We start from the raw sequence: 14135 nt of genomic DNA on the forward strand, positions 1-14135 counted from the left end.
TTAAAATCCTAAACTGGGCATTCTTATCATGTTCTAACCCCAGTATAATTATAGATCTTTTCTCTCATTTTTCCTACGTATTATCTATGTTTAGGGACTCCACTACCCAGAATGCCTTTTGGTGAAATTAAAAGAAGCCATTGCACAGGTGCAAGGCTTAAAGAAGAAGCAGAAAGCACCTTTGTGAAAATTGAAGGAAGGCACTCCTTACTCTGAATAGAAGCAGCACAAAAGATACCATTGTTAGGTGAGTGGAGCTTGGTCAGATTTCAGTCAACGAGTGCCCATTCTGTGAGTACCCCTGGGCAGTGAGTAGGATCTATAGTCTTATCTGGCAGCCCCTTTAAGTTCCAGTAGTTCAAATCACTCAGGTTTTCTTATCCTCCTTCTTTATTTGTATCTTGATTTTTGCGAAGCCTTTGCTGACTCCACATTCTATACCCACATCCAGAGAGAATCAATCATTATCTCTTCTATGTCATCCTGTGCCATTACATTTTTTATTAGTGCATTTATTATATTGTATTAGATGTATGTTTACACAACTGTCTTCCCTACCAGACTGTGAGATTTTTAATGGCAAGCTTCATGTTTTAACTCACATTTATAAATCTACTGATGAGTACTATCTAAAGAAGATAGCACTATTTTTTTAATGTTTATTGAATGAATGAATGAATTAATTAATTAATTAATGATTCCACGCATGAATGACTATGTGGATAGACAGCTGGATGTATATGGATGAATAAATAAATGGCTAGATAAAATGCTTTTATAATTACCTGAAATAGCTTCTTTAAATCTTCATCTGTTAAAATCTTATACTATTTTTCTATTCAAAATCTCCTATTATATATTTCTTCTCTAATACCATTTTAACAACTCTAATTATCATTATTCATTTATTAATAAATAGTTTATTTTTCCCTGAAAAGACCATGCCCTGAAGTGATGAAGTAACTTGCCTGAGGTCACATGGTTCAAAACTGTTAGAACTGGGTTTGAAATCAGGTCTATGTAATTCAGAGTCTAAATTTCCAGCTGCTATATTTGTTACCTCTCTTCATTTATTCACTTTGGTACTCTCCCAAAGCCAAGTGCCTTGAGTCCAGCAGCTGGTACTCAATAAGTGGTAACTGGTCAAATTAACTAAAAAAAATTTAAGTGGAGCTCTCTTCAGACAACTATGGGAATTACTGAAATCCCAACAGGGATATCTTTAAATAACCGCATGTGTCTGAAAAAGCATATTACAAATAAATCCAAAATATCCAATCGCAATAAATGCATGCATGAATTAATACTATAATGTGGGTATTAAATCATTTTTAATTTTTTTTTTCAACGTTTATTTATTTTTGGGACAGAGAGAGACAGAGCATGAACGGGGGAGGGGCAGAGAGAGAGGGAGACACAGAATCGGAAACAGGCTCCAGGCTCTGAGCCATCAGCCCAGAGCCTGACGCGGGGCTCGAACTCACGGACCGCGAGATCGTGACCTGGCTGAAGTCGGACGCTTAACCGACTGCGCCACCCAGGCGCCCCATTAAATCATTTTTAAAGTATACTATCTAATGTTACATTTCCTCCCAAACTAACACAAAACATAAGACAAGCAGTGATAAACCTTCATTCATGAATACTTTAAGGCATTATAAAATTTTTTTTAACGAATGTTGCACTTGAAGGAAACATTATTTATTTACAGTGTTAATGAACTTATATAACAAACTCATTAGTTTTCTTAACTCCTCTTTCAATTCCTTTAAAATGAATTATCTCACTCTATGCATTTCTCCTATTTAATAGATGAATACGCTCTTTATTTTTAGGGCATAACAATACAGAGGCATGGTCACTGGCTTGTGCAGAGACAAATCAGTAGGCAGGCTTCCCTCAGGAAACAGAGCTACAGAACACAAAGGAGGAACATGTTTCTGAAAGCAGAGGAGGACTCAAAGGCTGAAGGACAGGTAGGATCTAGACAGATGACATGAGTGGAGTAGGGGAAAGGCCCAGATTCAGGAGAAATCTTGGTGTGCTGGGGAAAATTCAAGTTGGCATCATAAGTTAAGGAGTTTGGGCTTTATCTTGACTGCAAAAAGGAGCTTCTGAAGGGTTTTAAATGAGGAAATTAGGATCAAACTTATACTCTAGAAAGATGACCCTGGTGGCAGCATAGGCTCATCGGATTTGACAAGGGAAGAAGTGGAGGCAATTTGAAGAGGTGATAGAGGCCAGAACTAAGTTAATGACAGTGTGGAGAAATAAAAATCTCACTTTGTCTATATGTTCCTTTTTAGTCTTATCACTGCTTAGCACTTTGCAACCAACAGGCAGGAAGGTGGAAGTGTTGATTTTACTTGACAGAGATTTTACCTGCCTTCCATTTCTACTCCATCTTTAAAATGCAATTCAACGCTTTGTTTGACAAGTCTAAAGCCTTCAGCCAAATCCAAAACTCTTACCGGTCACGAATTTTTTATTTTATATTTCAAACACTATCGTTCCTAGCAATATGTATTTTTAAAGCACGTGCACTTTTCTTTTTCATCATACCTCAAAGTCTGTTTCTTTTATGGGTAAGGAGAAGCTAAGTAAAATGACTGCTCATTTTTTTCAGTACACATTTATTATATTCAGGGAAGTAAAAAGATAAAAGTAAAGTCAAAAGAAAAACATCTTTAGAAATGCTTTCGAATGAAAATTGTGAAGTAGTACAAAACCACCACAATCACAAAGATAGTAAATATTCTCTATGTACTTTAATTTAAAATCTATAAATAGATTTAAATATTTAGAAAAAAATTAACACATGCCCTTTGCACTGTCCTTCATTCAATTTTACCTTTCAATTCTCTTTAGCATCTCTGCCTTCCCATCATTTTTAGTTCTGCGAACTGAATTCATGCATTCACTAGGTTGAAACCTAGTATAAGAGCCTTCTCTCTCATCTCCTGACTCTCTTTTCATTTCTTCAAGAAGTTAACGGATCGGTCAGTGAGATGTCTGGTCAACCAAAAATTGTATTCAGCCCCAAAAACGGGCAAATTAAAATAATCATATGAAAGAGTCATTACAGAGATAGAATTGACCAGATATACAAGAGAGAGAAGAGGAAAATAAAATTTGATAAAAAGTTCCTAAGTAAAGATGTACACAACAGTGTTATTTTATATTAAGAAAAAGGTGTGTGTGTAAACACACTAGTGTAAATCTTCCAACCATATTTTCTTTAGAAGTATCTCTTATTCTGAGACTGTGTTGTTTCCTACTTCTCTCATAAACTTCCTTACTAATATATTTCTTGTATATATAATATAGTAAATGTTATAATATGTTTAAGGGCTTACTTTAATGCCATTACACAGTGAAATAAGAAGCTGTCAGTCCTATTTTGGTTTTGAAATTGATTTGAAAACTGTATTAGTCTGAGTAATATAGAAATCAGTAAGCTAGAAGTCTGAACAGGGGTACCTGGGTGGCTCAGTCAGTGAAGCAACTGGCTTCCGCTCAGGTCATGATATCATGGTCTGTGAGTTCGAGCCCTGCATTGGGCTCTGTGCTGACAGTTCAGAGCCTGGAGCCTGCTTCGGATTCTGGGTCTCCCTCTCTCTCCGCGCCTCCCCTACGCATTCTCTCTCTCTCTCTCTCTCTCTCTCTCTCTCTCTCTCTCTCAAAAACAAATAAACATTAAAAAAAATAGAAATCTGAGGAACACTGATGTAGAGGATTTGAAGCTGGGTACCAGAAACGTTAAATACTGGAGGTGGAACAGGTTCGGGAGCGCATATTTAGTTTAAAGCAGCGAATGAGAAGTGTAGGTAACCAAGTGGAGATGTCCAGTGAGTCTGAAATATACATCAGCACACAAGTAAAGATTTCCAGCGGACAGCTGGAACATGGAAGAACACAGATGGAAACACAGATGAGAGAGTTATGCAGGAGAAGGTGCAATGGGGATCCTTGAGAGTACTGTGACAATAAGTAAAATGAGGAAATAGAACTACAGGGTGATAAGTTTTATGACGGAAAGAGCAAAAGGAGCCAATTTAGGAGTCTATCCTAGGCAGTCAAACAGCTCCTCTGTGTACGTCTGAGGCCATGGGGACTCTCCAAAGTACAGGTGCTCCAGAGACTGGAGCTGGAGCCACAACCAGCTTTTCTGCTTTGGGTTTCCAGGTTTCTGCCTGTTAAATTGCATTCCTTTTTTTTTTTTTTTTTTTCCCTAGTCTAGTTCCTTCTGACTTATACTGATTTGGAGAGCATTATTAATTTTACATTTGTCATCTCCACAACACATTGTTTCCTAAATCACACTTTTGTCTCTATGCATGACCCAGAGGCTGGTTACACTCGTACTTAGAGCCCTGTATTTCTGGGATACCATATTATGCCCAGACCACAACATCCCAAGCCCCACTACTCAGAGACACTGGGCTGAGGTGGGAATAGGTCAGTGAATTGAGCCTAAAAAGCATGATATAATCAGTACTGGGTCCAGGCTCTACCTAGTAGACAAGTAGTTCCTGCCCAGATTACAGAAAAAGTAGGGGGACAACCAGAAAAGACTAAATGGTCATGGCAAAGTGGAAGAAAACTATTCAAGGAAACATTAAAGACAGTAAATTTTATTACCATGTGAGAAACAAACAAAAGAAACAAAGAAGAGAGGCAGACAGCATGTTATGAATAGGGAGTCTTTCCTGAATAGGAAAAAAAGAAGAATTTTATTAACAAGAGCAAATTTTTCCAGAAACATTTTATATAAAGGAGATCACTATATCTGTGTTTAATTAAATTATAGAGCAAGAAGAAAACAAAGCATTTTGTCAAAAAGTAAGACAACTGAGATCTAGTAATTATGGCTTTTTTCCCCCACGACCTTCTAGTTACTGTAAGAGTATGTTTGACTTTATATTTTATCATTTTTACATTCTGCATTTGTATCATGAACCTAAATAGTGAAAAATTACAATTGAAATTTATAAAATACTTGTTTTCTTTTCAATTAGGTACATAATTGGTACACAATTAGGTACATAATTTGGGAAGTGGATAGGAACTCATCTGATTCAAATGGACAGACAACATGGTATTCTGGACTGTGTAAGATCATTAGGAATATAGATCTTATCTGCTATCATCTTGTGTACCATCCAGATTTGATAAATGTATTATCTATGTCTTTAAGCCATTAATAAATATTTTGAAAACAGCAGAACTAGTAACTTCATGGCACTTCCCTGTAGAAATGCACACTGAACTTTCAATCAATTAAACAGTTCTGCCATCCAGTCCATGTTAAAAAAATTCTATCCAACTTAATATACGTATATAACGTATTTCATATACGGTTATTATATGTCATATATAAATGCTGTCATGAATGAGTAGCAAAAATAAATGAGGAAGTATGTATCCATTGGAAAAAAATGGCTGAAAGTGATGGCAAATACCTACCTGTATATATTTGTGAATGTACCAAGAAGCCTGCTTTCCATCATTCACTGATTCCACTGTAGTGTTAGCCACACCAACGATATCACCACCTGCGAACACCCATGGTTCACTGGTTTGCATAGTTTCTGGATCTACTTCTGGGAGATTCCATCTGTTAAATTTTAGAGGGCTCAAGGCTTCTTTTACTGTAAGAAAAAAAAATGAAAGATAAGAGGCAATGACTGATTTGTGCATCACATAACAATAATTTGAAAATTAAAAAAATTATGACTTAATTATTGTTCTAGGGATTCAAACAACTGGTTTTAATGAACCATAAAAATGGAAAGCTAATGAAATATCTGAGTTAATAATATATTCAAGGCATACTGATTTAACCAATTCAAAGTATACATCACAGGTAGGTATTGAAGACTACATATTTGGGCAATACTTCAGCTGTGGGATTTATGTATAAGAAGTACAGATCCATGAAGAAGGAAAGTACAGCCTTTCACATGTTTGAATGTGCATATAATCCATTTAAATCCCTTTAAATGAATATAAAATGAATTTTCTAAAATTTTGTTTGTCTATACCATTATTTTCACAAATACGATATCACTCATAAGATCCTAAATTTGTTCCTGTGTGTCACAGATGTAAGTTATATTATGAATGGCCAGTCTCCTTTCACAACAAGAAATTTTATAAACAAAACAAAGCCTTCTACATTTTCACCAAATTATTCGCACCTAATGCTAAGCAATTTGATGGACCCACAATATAGCTACATAAGCCATCAATTTCTTTTTAAAATTTTTTTTAATGCTTTATTTATATTTAAGAGAGAGAGACAGAGCACGAGCAGGGAAGGGGCAGAGAGAGAGATGGAGACAGAATCTCCGTCAGTTCAGAGCTCGAAGTGGGGCTGGAACCCACCAACCATCAGATCATGACCTGAGCCGAAGTCGGATGCTTAACCGACTGAGCCACCCAGGTGCCCCTCAATTTCTTTTTATTTTATAGAAATCAACAAATGCAAACACTACCATTGGTTCCTTGTGGAAATTGCTCTATAAAAGAATTTTAAGTTATTTGCTGTGCTCCAGTAAATCTAAATATGTCATGGAAAAGGAAGACTTTGAGTTCCTTTAAGAAAAATATCTAAAGTGGGGTGCCTGCGTGCCTCAGTCCGTGAAGCGTCCCACTTTGGCTCAGGTCATGATCTCACGATCCGTGAGTTCGAGACCCGTGTCTGGCTTTGTGCTGACAGCTCGGAGACTGGAGCCTGCTTTGGATTCTGTGTCTCCCTCTCTCTCAGCCACTCCCCCACTCATCGTCTGTCTCTTTCTGTCTCAAAAATAAACATTAAAAACAAATTAAAAAAAAAAAGAAAAATATGTAAAGGAATCTTTGAGTAGACACATAATCCAGATATTTGGAAGAGATCACAGAATGTAAGTTATAGAAAGGGTTCAACAAAAGAAGGGCATAAAGGTAGATAGCACCATATGTAATGGAGCAAACTGAGCCAGTGTTTAGGATTAAATGTTCTCTCCAGGAACCTGTCATGGGTTTTAAGTACAGCATCTCAAGACAGACTTGTGGAGCTAGTCTTTATTTTTATTTATTTTTTTTTTTTAATTTTTTTTTCAACGTTTATTTATTTTTGGGACAGAGAGAGACAGAGCATGAACGGGGGAGGGGCAGAGAGAGAGGGAAACACAGAATCGGAAACAGGCTCCAGGCTCTGGGCCGTCAGCCCAGAGCCTGACGCGGGGCTCGAACTCACGGACCGCGAGATCGTGACCTGGCTGAAGTCGGACGCTTAACCGACTGCGCCACCCAGGCGCCCCTCTAGTCTTTAATTCAAAAGAGAATATAACAACTTAAACTAAAGAGACTGTAAGATTTGGGAACACAAAAGTTAGTTGTTTAACAAATTAATGAGTTAGTTTAAAGGAAAATAAGCAAATGTTAAAAAAAATGTTATTCTGATATCTAAAACCATTTCTTCTCAATAAAAATGGAAAAACAAGACACAAAAATAAACCTTTGTAGTTTTTCTACTTGAAAAATACTAGAATTTTAGAAAACTATTGAGGAATTACTTTGTGTGTTCCCTACAAGACTGTAGGTTCCATGAGAATAGCAATGTGTCCGTGCTATTGGGTACTGTACCACAAAGCCTAGTACAGTACTTGTAGCATAAGAGACACGCAATTCAGTAGATGAGTGAATGAATGAACGAATGAATGAGCAGCTGGATTAATGCTATTGTGCTCAGGTTTTTATTCAAAAATCTAATACTGTTTATATCTCTGATGTGATTTCACCTTTCATTGAGAGTAAAATTAAATATTCATGTAATTATTTTCATGCAGAATGGCATTTTGAGAAGATTTTTCTAATGTCTTTAAAGGTCACATGAAAAGACACCTTTATCATTTGTTCCCCACATCCTAACAGATCATCACTACCATCTGTTGATAGTTATCTGAGTTGCAAAAAAGTCAATGGTGAGTATGGCTTGTCAGTTTAACCTGTTGTAGTAATGGTAACTGGAACATACCATCATTGAATGGTTTATGTAATGGGAAATAGAGTAAAAAATAATTCTCCTGTATAAGAAATGACCTTATTTGTCCAAGACTTTGGTACAACTTTGCTCTATATAGAGAACTGATATAAAGATTTTTAAATGAGAAGGAATTCAAAATTATTTCACCAGGAGATCAAAGCCCTTTTATACATTTTTCTCATTTTTTTACAGAAGTATCCTTGAAGGTTAGCACAGATTTCACTCTAAGCTTGAGCAAGGTAGGGATTATGCCTTAGTTATCTTTGATTTCCCATAGCAGCTATTAGAGTCAAAGACATATATACTGTGAAGTTATTGAAGCTTAAGCTTCAGGCTTTCTCACTTGCATGGTCCTTTTTTAAGGCCCTGTGCCTAAATTTGAATTTGTAATTTTTTTCTTTTAGATAAAAGAATCCTCAAATTATATAAGCTTCAGGCCTCATAAAAGTTAAACTTACCATTAAATACAGTGCGTTATACACAATAGGTGCTGAATAAATGCTCATTGAATTAAACTGAAGTTCTTGATTAATGCATTTTATAATTTCTTATGACTTAAAAATGTAAATAGTGGGGCGCCTGGGTGGCGCAGTCGGTTAAGCGTCCGACTTCAGCCAGGTCACGATCTCGCGGTCCGTGAGTTCAAGCCCCGCGTCGGGCTCTGGGCTGATGGCTCAGAGCCTGGAGCCTGTTTCCGATTCTGTGTCTCCCTCTCTCTCTGCCCCTCCCCCGTTCATGCTCTGTCTCTCTCTGTCCCAAAAATAAATAAACGTTGAAAAAAAAAAAATTAAAAAAAAAATGTAAATAGTATGATTTACTTTACTACTAGAGCTCTATCACTAACTCAGTCAATAAGTAGTTAGGAGATGTTACTGTAAGTTTAATAAGTAAATCTTGCATTTCTTAAAATATTTAGCACCAACACCATAAGCCACCTAGGATCATTTATTTGTGAATTCAAAAGCACAATTCTATTCATGGGTCTTTCCATTATGTATGTATTATTTTATGTCCCTACACACTCATACATACTCATGTTTACTCTTGAAACATGCTATTTCCTCAATATTTGATTCATTTATACCTTGAAGACTTGGGCCTGAATATTAACTGTTTTAATTGTTTTATTATTTGTGATATCCAACTAACCTCACTAATAATCAAACAACACTCCGATACTGTGTGCCAAAATAGAAAGGATTTTTCTTTTGTATTGAAAATTATTTCAGCCCACTTTTAAAAACTATCTACTCAATTTTCCCCCTAATCTTTTTAGAGGCCTTCAAGTTTAGCATCTCCATAGTTTGATTTAAAAAATAAATAGAAAAAAAATGAGGTTAAGCAGTTGGTTGTGATGTTATTAAATATTACAGCAAAGCTTACGTCAGTCAAAATAGAGATCATTTGTTTCCACTTTAATATCTAATCTTTTGACTTGTTGATACCTAAAAAGGATCTTTGGAAAAACAAAGCATGGACAAATTTATATGAATATAAAATTCTAGAGTAGGTAAAAAAAAATGTTTTCTATCAGTAGCACTAAGCAGCTAATGCAAGAATGAGTATTCATTACAACTTGAACATCAAATTATTAGGATCATTTCCCTGTTGGCACAGTGGACTCTATATTTAAGTAAATGATCTATATCTGTGTATGTATGTATATGTGTATTTCAGCATTTACAATAAAATAGAGGGAAAGCAATGGAGGGAGATAATCCATCAATTTATTGAAATTTTGACTCAGTTTATGGATCCAAATAATCCCTTTTATGACTTCAATGACTCTTTTGAGATATAGCAGTTATTTCTATTATTTAAACATATTTTGTAAGCTCCAAAGTATTCAATTTAGAACTGAAATCAAGGATTCAGTGAAAAAAATCCATGTGCATATTATGCATAATTTGTCAGAAAGAAGTTCTTTTATTTAGCTGTTTCTTACGAGGAAGACTTTCACCCTCCTCATCATTGTAACTATCCTTCTATGAACTCCTCACACACAGCTCACTTACATCTCTGCTGATACATTTAAGTTGAAATACAATGAAAATAAATCTCAGAAGCACATCTTCTGTTCTGCCTTTATCTAGCTTGGAAGGAGTGAAAGCATAAGTGGATGAAAAATGTATATTTACATTTGCAAACCAAATAACTACTTGCTATTTCCTATGAAGTGTTAAATGAATATTAATAGAAGGACTGTATTTTTTTTCTTCCTTGTTTATAAAATAACGGAGTGAGGGGGGAGGGATTTTCTGTTATGATATGAGCACTTTTACCACAGATTTCCATGAGATTGCATCTTGATGGAGACTGCAGCATATGTCCCAATAGCTCCATAGTTGAACAGAAAAAGAACTTGAAAAAGAACCCTAAAACATGCTTATTCACAGTCTATATTATTCTGCAAATGGGAGAGAAATGTGTTAAGTGATATGGTGCCTGGAATTTTATGCAGTCTTTAAAAAGAACGAAAACATCCTTAATTCATACCAAACATTCAAGATTTATGTTAATTTTCTGCTTTAATTACTACTATGTTCGAATGAACTTATTTAAAAAACAAAGACACTCCGAGGTAGCTTTAAAACAAGAAATGGTTTTGAAATAGGAACTTTTAGTCAATTTAATGTTATGCATGAAATGATTTTTTTATATAGACTTAATTGTATTGTGACACACAAGTTCTTCAATAAGCCACAGCTTAAAATTGCAGAAACCGTCCCTTAGGGACACATCACTAGCAGATGCAGATTGCCAAGGTCAATTAAACTGATGTAGCTGTGCTGTCATATACGTAGAAGAGAAACCCACAAGCATATGACAAGTATATTTCTCAGTATTTATAAAAAGATGTCAAGAATGTTATATTTTAGTACATAAATATAAATTAATTCTGCATAAACAATAAAACAATACAACAGGAATCATAATGAAGAAGGATTATTAGTATTCTTTGAAGTGTTTGATATGCTATAAAACAATAGGGGGATAAAAAATTTCAACATTTATAATAAAATGATATTTTGAAAACATGGATGAATTCATCTATATGCTTGTTGTTTAATTTTGCATAACCTATTAGCCAATAGGACCAAAGCACATGAAACAAAAAGGCGAGCTGAGGCAATAATCTCAGTGATTCAGAGCTGAAAGCAAAATCTCACCAAGAGCAAATGAATTCTAATTACAGTGCCAGGATATCAGAGTTCTGTTTCAATAGAATAATCTGGGGTAAGGAAGGGAAAGAACCAGAGAATGCCTTCCACTAAAAATATCAATTCCTGGGGCGCCTGGGTGGCTCAATCGGTTGAGCATCCAACTTCAGCTCAGGTCATAAATCTCACAGTTCATGGGTTCGAGCCCCACATCAGGCTCTGTGCTGACATCTCAGAGCTTAGAGCCTGCTTCAGATTCTGTGTCTCCCTCACTCTCTGCCCCTCCCATGCTCATGCTCTGTCTCTCTCTCTCTCTCAAAAATAACATTAAAAATTTTTTTTAAATGTTTAAAAAAATATTAACTCTGGATGGCATGAGCTTTTCTTCACATCTCCCTTCTGCCTCTAAGTATTTGAATCAATATGCAATCCATTCACAAACACAATGGAACTCACAGTGAAGATTCATCATTGTCCTTCTGTAAACCCCACAAAAGTTAACCTTTATTGTGCACGTTCCCATTCCTTCAGGACCTCAAATATCATCTCTTACTCTCCTTAGAATATTGTATTTCTCATATTTCTCCTCTCTTCTCAACTCCTATTTTGAAAAACTTTAGTTTTGGAATGGTTCTCTTTTCTCTAACTTCTTCCTTTACCTAATTTTAGGGTAATTTATACTGACTGCCTTCTTTCTTCACCACCCAATTATTCCTTCCAGTCTGTCCCTTTACTAAAAACATGGTCTCCATGGTCCCTAAATTCTGTGACCTCAATCCTCCCTTCTGCCTTCCTGTAGCATCCAATACTTATATCACATTAATGTTAATCTCTTTCTTTGACTTGCAGAATGCTACAGTATTCAGGCTCTCCTTATCTTTAAACTTTCCTTCTTGGGGTCTGTCACCTCCTCATCTCCTCTTTCTCCTCCCAGTCATGTGCCTTTAACTTCATCTCTATGAAAATGACTTCAAACACAACCTTGAGCTCTTTTATTCTGGCACTTGTAGTTGCCTGTTAGAGATTCCAGTGTGGATGTTGTACTGTCCCTTCCAAATCATCACTTCTAAAACCCAGTTCACAAGCTTCTCCTGGGCCTTTCACCATCTCTTGACTGACATTAGTAAGTTTGCTCTTTCAAGTCTTTTACTCATTGTGACCGCTATTTCTTTCCTCTTCTCCTCAAACTTTTGATGGATGAAGCTCTTTTTTCTTGTCCCTGCTGTCAGGAGAAGACCTTGTCTCATATTTCATAAAGAACGCAGAGGTTATTATATGGGAACTCCCTGGTCTTCCCATTGTCCACACTACAAACTTACTGAATCTGTATCCATTCTCTCTCTCTCTTCCTTCTTGTTTATAACAATTACTAAACTCTCCTTATCAAATGCCAGTACCTCCACATGAGCCCTAGAATCTGATCCTCTCGTCTTTCTTAGGTAACCTAGGGATTTTCTCCCTAGATTGCATATTCTATTATCATCCACCCCCTCTGAATTGTTTCTTATAAGCATGTATCTACATGTACAATATCTCCCGTTTTAAAACCATTCCAGATCTGCATTTGCCTCCCAAAGCTTCACTAAAACTTTTCTCGCTAAGATGATTAATTAGCTCTAGGTTGCCACATCCAATGACTCTTCTCAGTGATTACCTTGCTTCAGGAAAACTAGGGGTAAGGTGGGTGAGGCACCCAAAGAAAAAAACTTAAGAAGATCTTTATGTTCAGAACTTTAGGCTCAAGTGCAGGTAGGTACCTCACTTGTCTCACCTTAATTGTGGCACTGCCTTTTCCATTTTGCAGCAGCATTTAACAGATGACCACTTCTTCCTCATAAATGTCCCTTAGCTTGCCTTCAATGACACGACACTTTCTGATTTTCCACCTGTCTCCGTGATCACTCTTTAATCTCCACTTCTGCTTTTTCCTAGTCTCCTTTGTCAAAGTACCTAGAAATAAATCCTAAAAATCTTAGCATAATCTTTGAATCTTCTCTCTTCAATAAACTTGACATCCAATCAGTTACCATGTTCTGACAATTCATCTAAAGGCAACTCTCCTAGTTACTTCTTACATCTCATATCATCCTCACTTAATGAAGAACATTAAGAAAAACAATATTTACTGATCCCCTGTTTGAGGCAGGTATAATACTGTACAATTCTATATAATAATTTCATTTAGACCACAAAACAACTCTTTAAGGTACATATTACCATCTTAAATAGAGCCAAGGGGTGGCAGAGCTGGTATTCAAATCTAGTTATTTCTGACTCCAAAGCCCTCCTTGCCACTGACCTTGGTGTGGGGGCAAGAAAAAGCCAGGAATGGTCCAACAAGGGTCTCTTAAAGCTTCACAACTGGGAAGGAACTAAAATGAAGCAGAAGGGATTGGAAAAACCACAGCAAATTCTAATCTCGACCAGCTTTACAGATAAATAGCCTTTAGGTCAACTCTTCCAGTGGAAACTTTTCTTTTCCCTTTTTGGTAAATTAACCACAACCACTTTCTGTTAACCTAGTCACTATGTGACTTCATTTTAGTTATTTGCTTTGCCTCCATCACTCCTTGAGTTTAAGGACCATACCTGAGTCAGCTTCTTCCCCAGCATCTAGCACAAACTGGTACATAAAAGGAACTTGATGAATGCTTTTTGGTTGAAAAAATGCAATATCTGTCCATTCCATTTATTTGGCACTCATATTATCCTGTCTTGATTATTCTTCCTGTGTATCATACTTCCACAATTAGAGAAAGCTCATTGCAGGGAGGAAATCCAAATATTTTCCTTTTATTTAAAAAAAAAAGCTTCTAAAAAAAAAAAAACTTCTATAGTGACAAACACACTGACTAGGAAAGAATATGCACTTGGTTAATTTGATTGATTTAACTATTCCAATTTTCCTATTGTTATGGTTAAATAATGTTCAGTTTATATATGCT

The 14135-nt window shown here is 36.0% G+C and overlaps 1 protein-coding gene and 1 long non-coding RNA gene across 2 annotated transcripts in view; one reads left to right on the forward strand and one right to left on the reverse strand.

The window, feature by feature from the left end:
* The window catches only part of DPYD (dihydropyrimidine dehydrogenase), an 852446-nt gene that overhangs the window by 418129 nt on the left and 420182 nt on the right, over positions 1–14135 (reverse strand). Inside the window, exon 12 of the mRNA XM_045478381.1 lies at positions 5467–5651. Coding sequence (XP_045334337.1) covers positions 5467–5651 — 185 coding nt within the window. The remainder of the gene's footprint in view (positions 1–5466; positions 5652–14135) is intronic.
* LOC123598293 overlaps positions 1–14135 on the forward strand; it is a 53718-nt gene that overhangs the window by 919 nt on the left and 38664 nt on the right. The window contains exons 2-3 of the long non-coding RNA XR_006712519.1: positions 95–247; positions 7871–7967. This is a non-coding gene — a long non-coding RNA (uncharacterized LOC123598293). The remainder of the gene's footprint in view (positions 1–94; positions 248–7870; positions 7968–14135) is intronic.

The sequence above is a fragment of the Leopardus geoffroyi genome, chromosome C1, assembly GCF_018350155.1.
Source record: "Leopardus geoffroyi isolate Oge1 chromosome C1, O.geoffroyi_Oge1_pat1.0, whole genome shotgun sequence".
Classification (NCBI taxonomy): Eukaryota; Metazoa; Chordata; class Mammalia; order Carnivora; family Felidae; genus Leopardus; species Leopardus geoffroyi.